This window comes from Arvicanthis niloticus, chromosome 1 (assembly GCF_011762505.2).
Source record: "Arvicanthis niloticus isolate mArvNil1 chromosome 1, mArvNil1.pat.X, whole genome shotgun sequence".
In the NCBI taxonomy this organism is placed as follows: domain Eukaryota; kingdom Metazoa; phylum Chordata; class Mammalia; order Rodentia; family Muridae; genus Arvicanthis; species Arvicanthis niloticus.
This window is the reverse complement of record NC_047658.1, coordinates 3743742-3762368: the sequence shown is the minus strand read 5'-3', so window position 1 is coordinate 3762368 and position 18627 is coordinate 3743742. Positions and strand designations below refer to the sequence as shown.

The following is an 18627-nucleotide window of genomic DNA, read 5'->3' as shown; positions in this document are numbered from 1 at the left end:
AAGCCATCATCCAAGCTGGGGTTAGACCCCCAAGTGGCATGGCTGCTTTGGGGTTACCCTCGCCCCTACAGTAAGCCCCCCTTTCAGGCCCTGTAATGAACCCAGTGATGGTGCCCTGTTTGGCCTTGGCGGACTCATGCTGTGGTTTATCACTGCATCCTGGGATGGGGCGAGGAGGGGCTTGTTCCCATCTCCCTAGCTAAAGAAATCCAAACACAGAACACAGAAGAATAAATGATGCTAAAATATAATCCAATGGCTGACCGAGCTACCGAATGGCGAAGCAGTGGGGTGCAGGACCACACCTCAGTTCCCTATGACTCCTTGTCTCTTTATTAAAAGACAAAAACCTCATTCTGCAGCACGAACTGACCCTTACTTAGCTTACTGATCGTCCCCAGCCTCTGCGCTCTGGGGTTACAGGTATGACTCCCACCTTCCCCTAGCCCCTTGCTATGGCTTTGCCAGGTTTCTTCTTTAAATTTTTTTTTTTTTGTCTAGTGTCAGAATTTGAATTTGGGGCTTGGTACACACTAGGCAAGCACTGTCCCACGGAGCTACAACTCCGGCCTGTGCAGATTTATTAATCGGTCTGTGAGTCAGTAACTCATGTGGCAAAGCCAACCCCCTAATGTGCCCTCTTTCCTTCCGTTTGTGAACTATGTAAGGAGTTTAACATGGTGCTTGGCCCAATCAATAGTATTATGACAGGACAGGATATTAGAGAGGGCTTCCTGGAGGAAGGGACATCTAAGCCCCTAAAGGAGGAGTAGGCCAGCTGAAGGCAATCTGAGAGGAACAGTGGTTCCAAAGGAGTGAGGAGATGGGACATAGCCCTAGGCCCGAGGACTTCTCTCAGGGGATGGGCATCTTTGGAACCCCTCCAGTCTCTTTCTGGAACCGCTGCTCGGCCTCCAGGTGAGCCAGCAATCAGAGGAAGGACAGCAGAGGCAGTGCGTGGTGGACACTCCAATTTAGCCCAGGGGCGAGACTGACAGAGGGCTTGTAGGGAAATCCAAAGATAGCTCAGCCAGAATGACTCGAAGCCTGGGCTTCCCCTTCCAAGCCAGGATGAATCAGCCTGGGTAGCAGGAATGCAGACCTGGGTCCCAGGCCCAAGGCCACTAGTCTCTGACTCACTTGGGGCAGGGCAGGCGGGCAGACCAGCCAGGGGACAGGATGGCTGGGAAGCTGGGCTCTGCAGCCGGATGTGTGGCTTCCTGGCTGGAACCTTGGACTAGGCCTTCATGCCCTGCAAACTCAATTTCTAGATCTATGAAATGGAAAAGTTGAGGCCTGGGTGGTGACATCTGAGGGTTCACAAAGAGCAAGGTGTTTGGGCTGGCATGAGAGCTCAAGAGCAAAGGTGCTTGTCACCAAGCCTGGGGACCTGCATTTGACCCCTGGGATTTACATAGTAAAAGGAAAGAACTGACTATGGCAAGCTGTCCTCTGACCTCCACATGTGCCCATGGTGTGTGTGTGCCACCCCCCCCAAATGTATTTAAAAAACAAACCAGGGTACTTAGCCAGAGGTCAAACATGACAGTAATCCCAGTATTCAGGAGGCTGGGGCACAAGGGTTGAGTTCAAGGCTAGCCTGGACTACAAAGTACCAGCGTAGCCAGGGCTACATAATGAGACCCTGTCTCAAGTACTACAGCAGGGCTGGGGAGATCCCTCAGATGGCACAGTGCATGGGGACCAAGCATGAGGCATGGGCCCCAGAACCCATGTGAGAACAGCCAGGCTGTGGGTGCCTGAGAAGGCAGGCACAGGCTAATGCCTGCTGCTCTCCGACCATGAATCCTGTGGTGTGTTCCCTTTCAGTGACAAATCTTGTCTCAAAGGAAAAAGAAAAGGAAGGTTGGGGCTGGACCTAGAGGTGCACACCGTTAATCCCAGCACGTGGGAGGCAGAGGCAGGTGGATCTGGTGAGTTTAAGCCTGGCCTGGTTTACATAATGAGTTCCAGGAATGCCGGGGCTCTATGGTGAGCCTCAGAAAAAGAAACAAAACAAAACGGTGGACCAGAGTCCGAGGATGACACCCAAGCTTGACCCTTGGCCTCCACGTGCATATGTACTCAAGAACATACACAGAGACACATAAACGAAACAACACCAAAACATTACAAAATAAAAAGTGGGGCTCAAAATGCTGGACACACAGTAGGTGCTCTGTCAGTGCCTGGCCCTTCCTTTTCCTGAGACCCAGTCAGCTCTACGTGACCGGTTTTGAAATTGCTGTGTGCCACCATGTGGGTACCTGCTCATCTCTCAGTGTGTGACTTGGCGTCTAGGACCAGGGTAGGCATGAACGGACGGGGCAGCCACACACCATGTGTAGAAATGATTAACACGTGTCCAAAAGATCCCTTGCAATTGGGATGATACTAGCCACTGACCCACGCCCCCCCCCTCCCTGTGGTGCTGTGTCTCCTTATGGTCATCACAACTGTGCCATGGAGAGACGACATTTCACAGGTGAAGTCAAATGTTCAGAGAAGTGAAACCACTTGTCCTAGGTCACACAGCAAGTAGAGGGCAGAATGAAGATCACGCTGGCCACATGCCTCGATCCAAACCCTTTGCTCTGGCTTCAGATCTAGCAGGGTGTTGATTTCAACCAGCCGGGGTTATAAAGCTGGGGGCGGGCACTTCAGGGGACTTTTTTTTTTCCTTCTTGTAATGTGTATTTATTCGTGGGTGGTGGGTGGGATGTGCCACTATGCACATATCAGAGGATAACTTGTGGGAGTCAGGTCTCTCCTACCTACCCCGCTGGTCCTGGAGATTGAACTCAGGTTGTCAGGCTTGGCAGCCATTTCCTGTACCTCCCGGGCCATCGTACCAACCCATTTTGTTTCTGAGGCAAGATCTCATGTGGCTGAGGCTGGTCTTGAACTACTAATCCTGCCTCCACCTTATAAATAAGCTAGCTGAGGCTAGCTACAAACTCAAGTTCTTGCCTTCCACTGGTTTTGTTTTTGTTTGGTTGTTTTGAGACCAGGTCCTGGAGCTCACTATGCACACTAGAGTGGTCTTGAACTGACAGAGATCCTCCTGCCTCCGCCTCCCAAGTCATCTGGTAACCCAGCCTCCTGAGTAGTGAGAACATTTGGGGAAGCATATGCTACCAGACCCCTCTACAGTTGGGGAAACTGAAGTTGGGGACAGGGCAAGTGCCTCCTGCAGCACGATCTGAAGGACTTAGGTGTCTGGAAAGAAACGGCAGCGTTTGGCTTTGTTTACCATTTATTATAAAGTATGAGGGTGGATTGGTGAGCAGCACCCCTCACCCTCCTCACGCGCAGTCTCTGCATTCCGGGGGAAGCGGCGTCTTCCCTGGTGTCCACCAGGGGGCAGCACCTCCCGCCGCTCGGACCTGGTTTCTTCAGCGAAACCGGCCCGCGGTTAACTGAAGCTTCCTAGCATCCTGGACCCCAGGCACCTCCTCCTCCAATAGAGATTGAGGGGCCGTGAACAGCAGCACAGCAGAAAGGGCTTTGGATGAGGGCATAATGTGTAGTGGTGACCATGTTCCCATTGCCGTGGGAGGTCCAAGCCAGTGTCCACTCATGGCTGCCACTACCAGAGTCCATGCATCTCCACGTGGATCCACTTGGGTCCTGGCATCTTGAGGTGATTTATTCATGGATCTTGGTCAGAATTGGCAGGGAGGATGTCCTTGAGTTCAGTCCTTGGGTACATAGCCTGATTCTTCTGTGGGTCCTGGGGAGATGGTAGATCGGTAACAGGCTAGAAATCATAGAGGCAGGGAAGCCAGAGGAGGCTGGCAGAAGCCAGGGAATGTCCAGAGGTGGGAAAACAGAAGGGTGCCAAAGCCCAGGAGAGGAGGGTACAGGTGTGCACCGGGACAGCGACCAATCAAAAAGGGAGAGGGCTAGGAAGGCAAAAGCCACTAGTTAGGGAATATGACTCAGAGTAGAGCCTAGAATCTCCCAGTGAGGGGCTTGGAATGTGGCTCAGTAGTAGATCCCCTGTCAGTGAGGGGCTGGGGGCGTGGCTCAGTGGTAGAGCCCCTGCCTAGAATCCCCCAGTGAGGGGCTGGGGGCGTGGCTCAGTGGTAGAGCCCCTGCCTAGAATCCCCCAGTGAGGGGCTGGGGGCGTGGCTCAGTGGTAGAGCCCCTGCCTAGAATCCCCCAGTGAGGAGCTGGGGGCGTGGCTCAGTGGTAGAGCCCCTGCCTAGAACCCCCCAGTGAGGAGCTGGGGGTGTGGCTCAGTGGTAGAGCCCCTGCTTAGAATACACAAGGCCTTAGAGTCCATCTCCAGTCCTTTGACCACGCCCTCTCGCACAAAAGAGTGAGAAATGACGCTGACAAATGCAGAAAGAATCGCTCCCTTTTTCCCCAGTCCAGCCCCGAACTCAAGAGTTCTAAAAGGTGAGACAGCTTAAGAGAAAGAAAGGGTGGCTTTGTCTATAGGCAACAGCCACATCAGGCTGGTCATAGGTGCCTGGCTCCGGATTTTTCCTGGCCCATCCCTGCCCCCCTCACCAGCTATGTGGCCTCCTGGCTGGGTTCTGAGAGCTGCTGTTGCTGCAGGGCAGTGCCGAGCAGCTCCGTCAGGGCATCCAGCTTTCCTGCCAGCCCGTCGATTCTCTTCTCCAGAGCACGGTGCGATGCGCTGAGACCCAGCTGCAGGTCGCACAGGATTATGTGCATCTGAGTGGGAGGGAAACACGAGTTAGGACGTAGAAGAACCCTGTCTGCTTTACAGAGTGGGATTGCAGAACACTGCTGAGCCCTCTCTGGCCCTGGAGGACTGCTCTCTTTTGGGGGTTGGGGGTGGGGCAAAGTCTTTCGTAGCCTAACCTGGAACTGAATTTACTGTGTTACTAGAGTTACAGACAGATGAACGCTGCCATTTGGGAACTGGGAGTCCAACCTGGGTTATCTGCAAGAGGAAGGAACTAGTTTTTACTGCTGAGTCATCTTTTTATCCCTAATTAGCTTGAATTCCTGATCTTCCTGCCTCTGCCTCCCAAATGCTGGGATTATAGGTATGTACTGCCATGCCTGGTTTTTGTAGTGCTGGGGATTGAACCGGGGGCTTCACGCATGCCAGGCAAGCGCTCATCCCGAACCTTGTCTGCGAGCTTGCTGTGGGAACCTTGGAATTCTGTGCTCAGACCCTATAACCTTCATCCACAGCGGCTCACCTATTCCGGTTGACCGAACCACCCTGTTTTCTGAGACGTGCCATGTAGTCTGGAGACCTGTGTCTGTGACTATTGTTTACCGTGGCCTTAGTGCCAAGGGTGACTGTTTGAATTGTGCTGCGCTAACAAGAAGAGGCCACGCATAAAGAAGGGCCGGCGTGAGCCAGGCCCAAGGAGCGTGACGTCATCATTGCTGGTGGAGGCGAAGGATCTGAGCCTTTCAATGAGGGGACCCCCTTTGCCCTCCCGCACCCGCTTCACAAGAGCGTCAGGAACTGGCTTTTGCTGAAACAATGTCATCACCTGTCACGGTGTCCCTTAAAACAATTTTTTTAAGTGGAGTTTGCTGTCAGTGTTTGAGCTGCTCTGTAAGTTTGCCCAGTTTTATTTGCATAAGAGTCGCACCTGGAAGGAAATTTATATCCGTCCACATGTAAGTGATAAAGATGATTTGAAACCAAACATTGGCGCGCTTTGGTGTTTCTCTTTTCTTTCTTTCTTTCTTTCTTTCTTTCTTTCTTTCTTTCTTTCTTTTCTTTTTTTTTTTTTAAGTCTAAAAGGGGCCGGCGTCTTCTGTAAGCGTGGGAGGCTTTTTTTCTGTCCTGTAATCTTTACTGCAGACCTGTGCGTATCAGCTCCCGCCCCGTGGTTATTCCCCTCTCATGTGTCAGTTTGTTTTAAAAACAAATTCGTATTCGTTACTGTTGTGTGTGTGTGGTGGGGGGGGGGGAGGCGGTAAAAAACTGGAGGTCACAGAACAACTTTGTAGGGTCTGTTTTCTTTTACCTTTATATGGGTTCTGGGGAGAGAACTCAGGTCACTAAGCCTTTTCACTGGGCCTTGTGTGTGTGTGTGTGTGGGGAGTTGTTTGGGTTTTGGTTTTGTTTTTTTGAGACAGGGTTTCTCTCAGCTCTGGCTATTCTGAAATTAACTCTGTAGGCCAGGCTGACCTTGAACTCAGAAATCCACCTGCCTTTGCCTCCCGAGTGCTGGAATTAAAGGAATGTGCCACTACCATCTGCCTTTTTTTTCTTTTCTTTTTCTTTTTTCTTTTTTCTTTTTCTTTTTTTTTTTTTTTTTTTTTTTTTTTTTTTTTTGAGATAGGATCTCTGGTAGCCCAGGTTGGTCTTGAACCCACAATGCATTCACTTCCCCAGTGTTGGGGCTCCAGGCCTGAGCTACCGTGTCTAGGTCTGACAGTCCCTTTCCACAGGTTCATCTCCCTGCTTTCCATCTGCAGTCCCAGCTTGCCCCTTCCCCAAGACCCTGCCCGAGGGTCCTGGTACCTTGGAGATGTCCACCATGGAATTCACTTGTTCCCGGAGCTTCCGGTGTTTCAGCCGTACCTGGCGGAACCTGTGGGGAGGTGGATTCAGTTCTAAGCTTGGTCCCTGGGTAAGTCAGAGGGTTGGGGTGAGGGGAGGGGAACCAGGACACAAAGGAGCAGTCTGCCTCAGAGCAGGAGGGACCCTGGGAATCCAGGGTCACTAGCACTGAGTCATGGGTGTCTTGGACAGCCCTGGGCGCGCGCAAACACACACACACACACACACACACACACACACACACACACACGCTAGGCAGAGAGATGACAGGGACACAGGGAGGCCCTCACGTGTGGATGGCAGCCAGCATCTTTCGCTGATGCCTGCGGGCAGCTCGGGAGTCCTTCCTTCGAGTGTGCTTGTAGTACATCCAGGCCTCCTGCAGCAGCCGCGCAGCTGACTCCTTCATCTGGTGGAATGACAGTGTCAGGGGAGAGAGATGCCCCCTGGAATCTGGAAGGCTTACAAGTGGGGGCACTGGATTTTTTTCCTTTAGGGTCTTGTTATATAGACCTAGGTTGGCCTCAAATTCCCTGTCATCTTACTGCCTAATCCTTCTGAGCACTGGGTTACACACATAAACCATCACACTTTAAGGGGAACTGGCTTTTTAAAATACAGGGTGGTCTCCTGCAGCCCAGTTGGCCTTGAACTCACTACAGAGCTGAGGATGACCTTGAACTCCTGATCCTCCACCATTCATCTTCTGAGTGCTGGGATTACAGGTCGACGTCACCATGCCCCAGTTACATGGTGCTTGGGGTTGAACTCAGGGTCTTGTGTGGGCTAGGCAAGGGTCTAACCGTTGAACTACAGCTCCAGTCTGCTCGCCGGGTGCCCAGCCTCACCTCCTTGGCGTAATGGATGTCCATCATGAAGTTGTGCACGTGTTTCTCCGCCTTGTTGAACTCCAGCTTCCGGGCCACCACAGCCACCAGGAGAGCCGTGCAGCAGACCCCCTGTGGGCACACAAGCAAGGCGTGTGATTCTGTGGGACTCAGATGTGACAGTGTCACTCGCTCCCTCCTGACTTCTCACAGCCACAGAGGGCAGGGACAGCCTCTGCCATCCCACCATCAACAGAACTATCTTTCAGGCTGGCCTGAATTCACTGTGATCAAGGGGGACCTCAAACTTCTGATGTGCTGCTCCACCTCCAAAGTGCTGGGGTATAGGCAATTATCACAATGTCCAGTTTATACCTTATCGGGACCTAACCCAGGTCTTCATGAATGTTGGACAAGCCAAAATCTCAGCCCCGTTTGTCTTAAGGTGTGGACAGAGTCTTTCTATGTAGCCCAGGCTACCCCCAAATCGGGATCAATCCTCCCGTTCTGGATTCACAGGCATGCTCTACCCATCACTCCCCTGCAGCTTGAATGCCTCTTCGTTTAAATGACTAATTAGAAGACAGCCTCTCTAGGGGTCAGACATGTCCTCCCAGTATCTGAAAATGTCACCAGATGCCACTAGCAGAGACTAGCACAGAGGACCAGTCTGCTCCAGAGTCAGGCTCTGTGATACACACATCTATAGACCCAGTGCCAGGGGAAGAGGAGACAGCACTGAGGCAAGAGGATCAGTCTCTGTTCTGCGGCAGGCTTGGGGACAGCCTGGGCTACATGAGCCCTTTGTCCATCCTCCTCCCCCCAAAATAAACAACACTGAAGCAACACTGAGATGACTCCAAGGGTAAGAGGCACTTGCCACTTGGTGACCTGTGTCTCATCCTCATCCAAACCCTCATGGTGGAGGACAGGAGTCACTCTTTAAAGGTGGCCCTTGGACCTCGACATGAGGGCCCTGACATGCAACCTCCCAATAAATAATTAAACATAATTTAAAGGTATTTAAAAGATGCTACTATCTCGTGCTATGGAGTCTCTGAGCCAGCCACGGGGTGTGTGTGTGTGTGTGTGTGTGTGTGTCTACTTATCATGTCTCATTCTTTTGGTTTCTCTTTCTGTCAAACAACACAGCCCTGAGGGGCTCTAATCCTCAGGAATATTTTTCTGGCTTTCATTCACCTACTGTGTGAGTGTCCTACTTGCTGGCCACACCATTGCTCGCCCATGGGTTCAAGGCTTAGGGGACTGAGCATGTCCTGGGGCAGCATCAGAGCTGGGAGCTGGTGGCTTAGGTCTCCTGTGGGAAGGGGTAGGCCAAGGCATTTGGGGCTGGGCCCCCGAGAGGGAGAAGGAGCCGAGTGGGAGGAACTGGATAGTAGTGGGGGGGGTCTGAAGTAGGAAGGAGGGTGACTGTGGGGGGACAGAGCCTGGAGGTAGGAGGCTCTGACTCTGTCTGAAGAGCTCAGGAGCAAGTGTGGAACAGCAAACTGCAGGAATGCGTGGGTTCCATTACGATAACTGTCCCCCAGCCCCCACTTCCTCCCAGAGAGCTCAGGAGCTGGGGTTAGAACAGATGTGTAGGATCCATTACCGAAACCGTCATCTCCCCCACCCCCAGCCCTGCTGCTTTTACTGAGTGCTGCCTGTGCTTCTTGTTTGAACCCTTGGCATGGTGTTCTTCATTTGCCCTTTCAACAACCCCACAAGAAAGGTACTGGCTGCACCCACTTCACAAAGGGGGGCACTGAGGCCCAGAAGCATCATGTGGTTTGCTTGAGCTCCACAGCTGGCAAGGGACAAAGTGGGGTCTGAATCTATGGAGCCTGGTTCCCAAAACATATTTCAGATGTCAACTTTCCACCCAGCTCCCCCAGGGGAGGACAGGGGACTGGATTCCTTGGCTCAGGAAGAAATGGGACTGGGAAGTTAGGGCCTGGGTCTGAGGAAATGAACCCTGCGTTCTAGCAAAGACTAAGGGCCAACAGTCTCAGATTAGGCCATCTGTAGTGTGCAGCATGCTTCAAAGCTGAAGCTGGAGGATTGAGGGTTTAAGGCTAGCCTGGACTACATAGGGAGTTTGAGGCTAGCCTGGGATATATAGCAAACCCCTAACTTAAAGGAGTAAGAGGAAAAGAGAGGGAGGAGAAGCAAGGGAGGGAGAGAAGAAGATGAAGAAGAGAAGGAAGTGGGGCTGGGGGAGGAGAGTCCAGACACCCACATTTCTCAGGGGTGTCAGGGAGGGCCTAGGTTGGTCCATGGTTTCCTGAGCCGTGAGTATCAGCAGTGGGCCGGGAGAGGGTCTTGGGGGGCAGTACTCACCATGACTCCGGTGCATAGGCAGACAATCTTGCCCCATATGGTCCCGGGTACCACGTCCCCATAGCCGATGGTCAGGAATGTGATTGGTATGAGCCACAGTGTGTCTGTGAGGTGCCCCGTGGCATTGACAGCCTGCCTGTGAGCAGAGAGGACTTAGTTCTGAAACCCCAGCCTGGGGGTATTGGTGGGGTTCCCCCCAACACTGTTCCCCTTCCTGCCACATTCTTAACACCAAGAGACATCTGGAGAGAAAGCTAGAAATTCTGCCCTCTTCTCTGCTGTGTGACCTCTCTCAGATGCTCAACCACTCTGGGCTGCAAAGTATAATTCCAGGTCTGGCAAGACCTGGAGCAGTAACCTGTGGGTCTCGACCCCTTGGCGTTCAAATGACCCTTTCACAGGGGCTGCCTATCAGATATCCTGCATATAAGATATTTACCTTACAATTCATAACAGTAGCAAGATTACAGCTCTGAGGTAGCAACACATATAATGTTATGCTTGGGGGTCACCACAGCACGAGGAACTGTACTAAAGGGTCACGGCATTAAGTGGGGTGAGAACCATTTCTCTAGAGCCTGTTTGAGTTCAGCTAGGCAACCAGTGCTGCCAGACTCAAGAGTGTGCGGATGAGGGCTAAGACGGGGCTGAGACGGGGCTGAGACGCAGCCTGAGGCTCGCTCGCAGGAGCTGTCTAGATACCCAGAGGAAGCTACACCTTTATCTAACTCCCACAAAGACGGTACATGGCCTTCAAGTGATAGATCAGAATCAACATGACTGACATCTCTTAAAAAGGCTTGTCCCGAGCAGGGCACAGAGACATTCATCAGTAATCCCAGCATTCAGGAGGCTGAGGCACAGGGCTGTTGGAGGTAGCCTGGGCTCCAGAGGCTTGGCTTTGTTGCCCTAAGGCCCTGTTGGTTGTCAGCTCTCAGACCACAGGCTGGATTTCTCTGAGACTCTGAGGGTCCATAAGAATGGAGTAGCCCTTCCCCCATCTGTTTACAGTTGCTAAGCAACAGCCGGGTCCTGCAGGGAATTCCCCCAGCAAAACTGCCTCAAATGTCTGCTTTCCAGACTCAGCAAGCACTTACTGTACCCGCTAATTAGGAAAAGCTGTTCCTTCCAACAAGGTAGTTCCTAGGATTAGCCTACTACCAGAGTCTGAATCCGGACTCACTATGGTTGCCAAAGGGTGGATTTGCCTGGGCTCCCTTGCGCTAATTCTTTCTCCCCCACCTCCACCCCTGTGTGTGTGTGTGTGTGTGTGTGTGTGTGTGTGTGTGTGTGTGTGTTCTAGGTGGCTCAGAAGTTGGAAACCACCTCAAGGACTTGCGACTTCTCAGCCAAGAAGGATGAAAAGTGTGAGCCTCCCCTGATGTTGGCTGGCCCCCACCCCGCCTTGTAGCCTGCATCTTCATATCCAGCAGACCCTAGTGTCTCCTCCCTGTGCTCTAGGCCCCTCACCTCTCGGCCACAGACAGCACCCAAGCTGTGGTGAGCCAGAGGCCCAGCGTGAGGCCCAGCAGCAGGCGACCCGGGTGCGTGTTCATGTATAGCTTGGCCACGAACCAGTGGCGGAAGCGGACTTGGTTGAGCGCCCCGATGCTGCGGTAGGACGCATTGATCAGGACCCCGCTGCGCAGCAGCACCGCGCGGGGCACCAGGTAGAGACGCAGCAGCATGGCCAGGGACAGCAACGCCTCGCCTTCGCCCAGGAAGCCCGGCCAGGGCTGCGCGTCGGTGCCCTCCCCCGCCAGGGCGCAGTGCGGGCTCCGTAGGGGCACCGGGTGCACCCCGCACACCAGAAGCTCCAGCAGGATCTGCGCCACCTGCCGCCGGGTCAGCGCCACGCGCCAGTCTCGGAGCCCGTTGTCAGTCATGAACAGCTGCAGGGAAGGGTCAGACACGGGGACAGAGGTCAGGTGCGGGACAGGCAGTGGCACACCCGGCCTGCGCCCCAAGATAAGATATGGAGGACGCCCTGGGCCTGGAAAGGGTTGGACAGAGATAGCTGAGCTGGGCGTGGAGCTGGGGAAGGAAGCAGGCGAGAACCCAGCAAGTCATCTCTCCACCTGCTCCAGTTTCTCCAACTCTCCTGGCTAGTTCCGGCCCACTTCCGGAAGGAATACTCCTCCTACATGAATTGAACGCCTCTTGTGTGGGCTGACAAGTTCTATAAGCTATGACTGAGCAGAACCGTCGACCTCCTAGGGCTTATGTGCCCATCCCTGAGGGCTCTCTCCACTTATGGCTGCTGGCAGAAATAATAGCCAGGGCCTACGGGATGGCTTAGTGATCATTCGCCGCCAAGCCTGACTCCCTGAGTCCTGTCCCTAGCATCCTAGCATGTATATTGTGGCGCCGGGTAATTTATAACCTAGGCTGGGCTCAAGTGAGTGAGTGGTCTTCCTGCATCAGACTCCCAAGTGCTGGGACTACAGGTGGGGGCTGCCATACTCAGCTCCATTTATGCAGCATTCGGATGCCCTAGGGACTGCTCTGTCCCCTGGACATGTGACTCGATGAATGCTCATACACAGAGATTCATGTAGTGGCTTTCCCAATTTACAAATCTGGAAATTGAGGTCTGGGTCTCACAACAGGGAAATTGAACACTGGTCCCAGAGCACGAACTGCTGCTCTCTGTGAGGTTTGTTTGTTTTAATGTGAAAGTAAAAACCACTCTTCAGTATGCTAGGAGAGCACTCTACCACTAGGCCACACGCCCCCAGGCCCTCTCTGGGAGATTCTAGGCAGGGGCTCTACCACTGAGCCACGCCCCCAGCCCCTCACTGGGGGATCCTAGGCAGGGGCTCTACCACTGAGCCACACCCCCAGCCCCTCACTGGGGGATTCTAGGCAGGGGTTCTACCACTGAGCCATGCCCCCAGCCCCTCACTGGGGGATCCTAGGCAGAGGCTCTACCACTGAGCCATGCCCCCTGCCCCTCACTGGGGGATTCTAGGCAGGGGCTCTACCACTGAGCCACGCCCCCAGCCCCTCACTGGGGGATTCTAGGCAGGGGCTCTACCACTGAGCCACGCCCCCAACCTCTCACTGGGGGATTCTAGGCAGGGGCTCTACCACTGAGCCACGCCCCCAGCCCCTCACTGGGGGATTCTAGGTAGGGGCTCCCCCACTGAATTACATGCCTAATACATAGAGAGCAAAGCTGAGGGGTGGGACTCAGCTTACCTGGACCTCCTTGGCATGGAAGACCACAATAAGACAAAGGAGGAAGGCAGTGGACAGGGTGATCAAACACTTAACCAGGAGGAGGTACAGCACCCACTGTGGGAGAACAAAAGACAGTGAGCTGGTGCTTCCAGTCCACCCATGCCCAGTCCCTTCCTTCAGAAAGGCCGTCTCTACATTCCCAACGACCTGGCTCCCGAACCAGGCCCTCCTGATAGGACACCTCAAAACCGTTCTTGAGTTTAGTGTGTAGATCACATGTAGGACCCCAGCCCGCGGTAGCCTGAGATAGGAGGATTTCTAATTTGGAGTCTACCTGGGTTATGGCAGATGGACATGATCTAAGCCAGACAACCACGTCTCAGATCCTCACCACCCTCCACTCCCCCACCACTGGGAGCCTTGAAACTTACATTCTTTTCTTTTCCCTACGAAAAGTAGTTCCTCATTTGTGTATGCATGTGATGTCTAGAAAATGACAGCCAGCTTCCAGAGGAAGCCCTTTCCGCTCCAGCAAGCAGTGCTTGCCCCGACCCCAATTCCAGAAAAGACTAGAGACTGTCACTTAAGTCACTCAAGTCGCCTAGAACATCATTCTGCCCTTCTCTAATCTGGGGAATGAACCCCAAGACGCCTCCAGCCCCAGCTCCCCAGAGTGGGGGTCCCCAGTCCTGCTTCGTGAGCCCCTTCTTCCCCTCTCCTACCACTTCCCCTGGCTGTATGCCCAGGGCACATGGGGCGGAAGTTCAGGGCCTACATAAAGCACCAGCAAGGTTCTTTTTTTTTTTCTTCCTCTCTTTGTGTGGCAATACCTTGGAGGGATCCAGAATTTAGGGAGGAAGGGTTTAGAGAGTTGGCGGTGGGAGCTGCTGAGTTCCCTAAGATGGGCCGATGCCCACGGGGAGATACTGTCCCAGGACAGGGCTCGCCTGGGTTTCTCCGTTGAACCCTGCACCTGTTCCTCCACAGCCCTCTGCCAGCTTCCCTAGCTGGGCCCGCGCCAGCACCCCGCCTCTCTGAGCAGGGGAAGAGGGCCAGTTTCCTGGCGGGGGGGGGGGCACCCCCACCCCAGTCTGAACAATGGTGCTGTTGTCCCCAGCCTTCCCCTCCCCCGATATCCTTCACACTTCCCCAGTTCCCCGTTCAGTTTTTCAGTTTGTCTCAGTCCCTATCGCGTCAGACACCAGCCACTTCCCCTCTCCCCCACAATGCAGTTCATTAATTACTCTTACGGCGGGGGTGAGGGTCCCTTTCCAATTCTTCACCCAAACGGAGGTCTCTTACTTCCCTCTCTCTGAGAGTTCCGTCTGCTTCTAGTCCTCCCAAGCGTTAGGATTACAGGCATGCTACATCACAGTCCAGTGCGGGAGATCGAACCCGCTTTGGGCTTTGCGCATGCTAAGCAAAAACTCTACCAACTGAGCGACTGCCCGGCTCTGGGGGAGGGGGTGCCTATGCACGCAAGGCCTTTCCATCCTTCGTGTGCATCTCTCCTACTGCGGTTTCTCAGTGGCTCTGGAGGTTTCTGTCATTGTGGTGCTCTCTTTCTCTCTCTCTCTGTCTCCCCTCTTTCCCTTCCTCCTTCTGTCCCTCCCTCCCTCTGTGGACTGGCTTTCCCTCCCCAGATCTCTGTCTGCCCCATCTTCTCCGCTTCACCTCATCCAGAGAGCTCTGTCTCTTCCTTCCTACAGCCTTGGCACCCGCCCTTCCTCCAGAGGAGCAGGTGTCTTCGTTTGGTGAAAAACAAGCTAGATTGAGATGGGGGCTTAGGGTGGGGGTGCGGCTCACTTGGAAGAGCGCTTAGGTCTGGCCCCCGTCCTTGTGTACACTGAGTGCTGTGGTGCAAGCCACACTTGGGGAAGTGGAGGTAGGAGGATCAGGAATACATGGCCATCCTCATCCACATAGCCAGTTCAAGGCGATCCTGGGCTACCAGAGATCTTGTCTCAAAAAAGAGCTGTGAGGGTGCTTACGAATATGTTTGAACGAATGAGGAAACTGAGGCTCAGAGAGCGGCATCGTTTCTTCAGGAATCACAGTTGGAGGAAAGGGTCTGGGCAGGCAGTGAAGGAGAAACGAGGGGTAAGAGAGATCTCTGGTTCCATCCCTCTGCCAGGGCTCCCAGGTCCCCACCTCCCCTACTGGGCGCGGTGCAGGAGCGTGGGAGCGCCGGCTAGGCCCCAGCCATGTTTCCTGTTGGCATGGCTCTGGACAGCCCCACCCCCTCGCAGTGGCTGCCCTCTCCTTGGCCACTTGGCTGAAGGAAGCTGGCCTGCCCTGACCCTCCATGTGGCTGCTGGTCACTTTACAGCGGCTGCTGCCCACTTCCAATCCTCAAATACAAATACAGGGCAGGGCTGAGCACCAGGGCCCAGAAGTTCTCCCAAAGAAAGTCCCACCTGCCCGCGCGCACACCGACACACACAGACACCCACCCACATGCGCGCCCCCGCGCGCACGTACACACACACACACACACACACACACACACATACACAGAGCTCCTGCTCCAACTTTTCTGTTGAGTAAGTATGCCTCCCCCTCCAGCCACAGACCCAACCCTTGCCCTCCATTTCTCTATGCCACAAGCCTGACCAGGGGCAGAATATCCCCGGGGCTTGCTACAACCTGTCCAGCCCCACCTGCACTCCTTGGTCTTCCAGAGATTGATTGATAGCTCTCTTGAGTGTGTTCTCACCTTCCCCCACCTTGTTTGGATTTATTTCTGTTTTTGAGATAAGGTCTTGTGTAGCCCAGGCTGGCCTCCAACTCAGTAAGTAGCCTAGGCTGAGCCGAACCTTCTGATCCTCTTGCCCCCCCCCAACCCCCATTTCCCCAGTGCCTGGTGAGACTTTTTGAGGCTCCTTCTGCAGACTCTTGAGTCTGAACCCCAAGTCTCCTCTTCCATGGGGACAAGGTGTTCAAGCCACAGTCCACTGTCTGGTGAGTGACAGCAGGTGCATTCTGGGGACAGTGCACTTTTGTAGGTAGAGGTGGGGCAGAGACTCCACTCTGCAGGTCTCCTCTGTCGGTTACTTCAGGGCACTGCCTGGTGGCACTGGGTAAATGGCAGAGGCTAGATAAGGAGCAAGGAGACGACCAATGACAAGGTCTTTCTCCCTCGCCCTCTCTTCCCCAGAGCTGGGCTATCAAAGGTCTGCCTTGCATGGGCCTCTAGAAGGCCCAGGCCCCCAGTGCTCTGATAACACTCAAAAGGTAACACTGAGAACCGGCTCCCTTCCGTGTGTGTGTGTGTGTGTGTGTGTGTGTGTGTGTGTGTGTGTGTGCGCGCGCGCGCGCGCATGGGATGGGGGAAAGGAGTAAGATGATATCACACTAGCTCAGGTTTCAGGGGTGCAGACCCCCCCATCTGCCTCCCTCACACGACCAGACCCAGCCCTCTCCCTTAGACCTTAAGAAGTGCAAGACTTCAGTTCCCCTCCTTAAGACCCAGGAGTCCAGACCAGCTCTCTTCTCTCATACCCAGGGGTCCAGACCCTAGCCCTCTTTCCTGGGGTATAAGACCCCAGCCCTCCTCCCTCACAGCCAGGGGTGTAAGACGCCAGCCCCCTCCCTCACACCAGGTTCCTGGTCCCCAGCGCCCATCCACACAAATCAGGCTCCCTGTCCCCAACCGCCCCTACTCCCCCGTCCCTCCCCCCCACACACCAGGCTCCCTGTCCCTCCCCTGCGATGTGGAAGGGTTCCGCTCACCTTGCAACCCAGGAACCACAACATCTCAGCGTGCAGGACCATGAGTCCGATGCCAGTTCCCGCCAGCACCAGCGCCCAGCCAGCCACCCTCTTCTCCTGCTCCAGCAGGCGCTTTCTCCGTCTCAGGGCCCCCAGGCCAGTCACCAGCTCCCCGCCCATGGCCCCTGAGGTCTTGGGGCTCAGCCAGCTTCCTGCCCAGGGTCCCCCACCTCTCAGTACGCAAATGGCAGCCAGCTTGGCTTCCAGGCCAGCGGCCTGCTCCGCTCACTCTGGGACTTTTGCTGGAAGGCACAGCCTAGCCCAGTGCCCTCTGGGGAGTGGTAACTGCAGCAGGCAGGGCAGGGCGGGGAGGGACGGGGAGGTCCCCGGGTAGGGGGAGGCTACCCATCCCATCCCCTTCTGAGACTAAGGAGGGGCTGGGGTGTGTCTTGTGGCCCCGGGCAAGGAAGAAGAGTCCATCCACGTGGGCAAAGACACACTCTGACACAATAGGTTGTGAGTCTGCAACCATTTGCACTCTGTGGTACACACCTACAACCCACCACACCCAGACACCACAGAGCACTCCACAGAGCCGGAGGCAGAGCCCACCACACCAGCACACACCACACAACCTCCACAGAAGTGACTCACACTCCCGAAAGTTCAGAAACCCACAGCCACACCCAGACACCACACACACATGGTGTGACACACGCCAGCACTTAGCAGGGCAGCAGCGTCCCGTTGCACGTGGGGCCACCCAAAGGTTGTGCTCCCGCAGTCACATACAATCTTCAAAGTGGGGCGGGGGAGGGGCCGGAAAGTAGGGCACGGGGATTAAACATGAGTGTTCCTCTCAAAAGGAGACCGACTTCGGTGTCTAGCACCTACTTGTCAGGTGGCTCAAAACCACCTGTAACTTTAACTCCAGGAGACCAGACATCCTTTTTTTGGTCTTTGCAGGCTCCCCGACACATGTGGGTTATATTCACATACATACACATGCATAAATAAAAAGTAAATCTTTAAATAATAATTTTTAAATGGGGCCAGGGATGGAGTGCAACCTGTTAGCGGGCTCCTTTGAATCACAGGAACTCTGAGGTGGAACCCAGCACAGCATAAAGCGTGCAATGGTGCATGCCTGAATCTTGACACTAGGAAGCTGGAGGCAGGAGGATCCGCAAGTCTCAGTCATTGTCAACTGTGAGTTCAAGGTCAGCCTGGGCCACAAGAGACCCTGTGTCCAAAACCAAAAACCAAATAAAACCCCATAATATTCCATGACACAAAGAGCTAAGCACCACGACTACATGGAACATGTACCAAGAGTGGCACAAAGACACAACATGTCTGGACACACCAATTTGTAAGTCACCAGGCACAACACACACGTGTCAACAGACACACAAGGGTGTGCAAATGTGAAACACAGTGATACTCGCTATGTGCAAACACCTGGGGGTGGCAGATACTGTCACCCAGCACCGAGAGAACAGGAAATGCACAGTAGCTCGCATCATTGTGTGTGTGGCTCAAACACACACACCCCGACATTGCTCCTGACACACACTAGTGCACTTGACACTCTGCATGCCCCAGCACAGTACACGATTCAAACTAGAGAAGAGTCAATGGAGTGTGCAAGCAGCTTCAACCCAAAGTTGGACATTCTAGAACATTCTAGCCACACAAGACACAGCCCAGGATGATATTCTTTGGAGGAGGTGGGGTTGGCTTCAGACCACAAGAACACCAACGTCCAGATTAGCACACCATCAATCCAAAGTCACACACAATACCTGTACGCATTACACTCCAGCATGCACGGCCACAGAGACACCACACACTCAAGGGAGAGAAAGACCCTCACCATAAACATATATCCTGACATGAGTAACAAGGCCATTTCACTGAGTCTGACAGGGCGTTACATTCACACACACACACACACACACACACACACACACCATAATGCAACCTCTATAGACAGGGTTGGGAAGACGGTCAGTTGATAAAGTGTTTGTGCACAAGTGTGAGGATCTGAGTTCGAAT

General features: G+C 54.0%; 1 protein-coding gene across 1 annotated transcript; it reads right to left on the bottom strand.

The window, feature by feature from the left end:
• Positions 1–3238: 3238 nt before the first annotated feature.
• On the bottom strand, positions 3239–16925 carry Kcnn4 (potassium calcium-activated channel subfamily N member 4). The gene is made up of 9 exons (XM_034518395.2): positions 16591–16925; positions 12877–12972; positions 11146–11567; positions 9676–9811; positions 7357–7467; positions 6799–6917; positions 6470–6539; positions 4519–4686; positions 3239–3733 (listed from the first exon to the last, which is right to left on the bottom strand). Exons 1-8 carry the CDS (start codon positions 16747–16749, stop codon positions 4522–4524), a joined length of 1278 nt encoding a protein of 425 aa, XP_034374286.1. The 5' UTR covers positions 16750–16925; the 3' UTR covers positions 3239–3733; positions 4519–4521.
• Positions 16926–18627: the final 1702 nt, after the last annotated feature.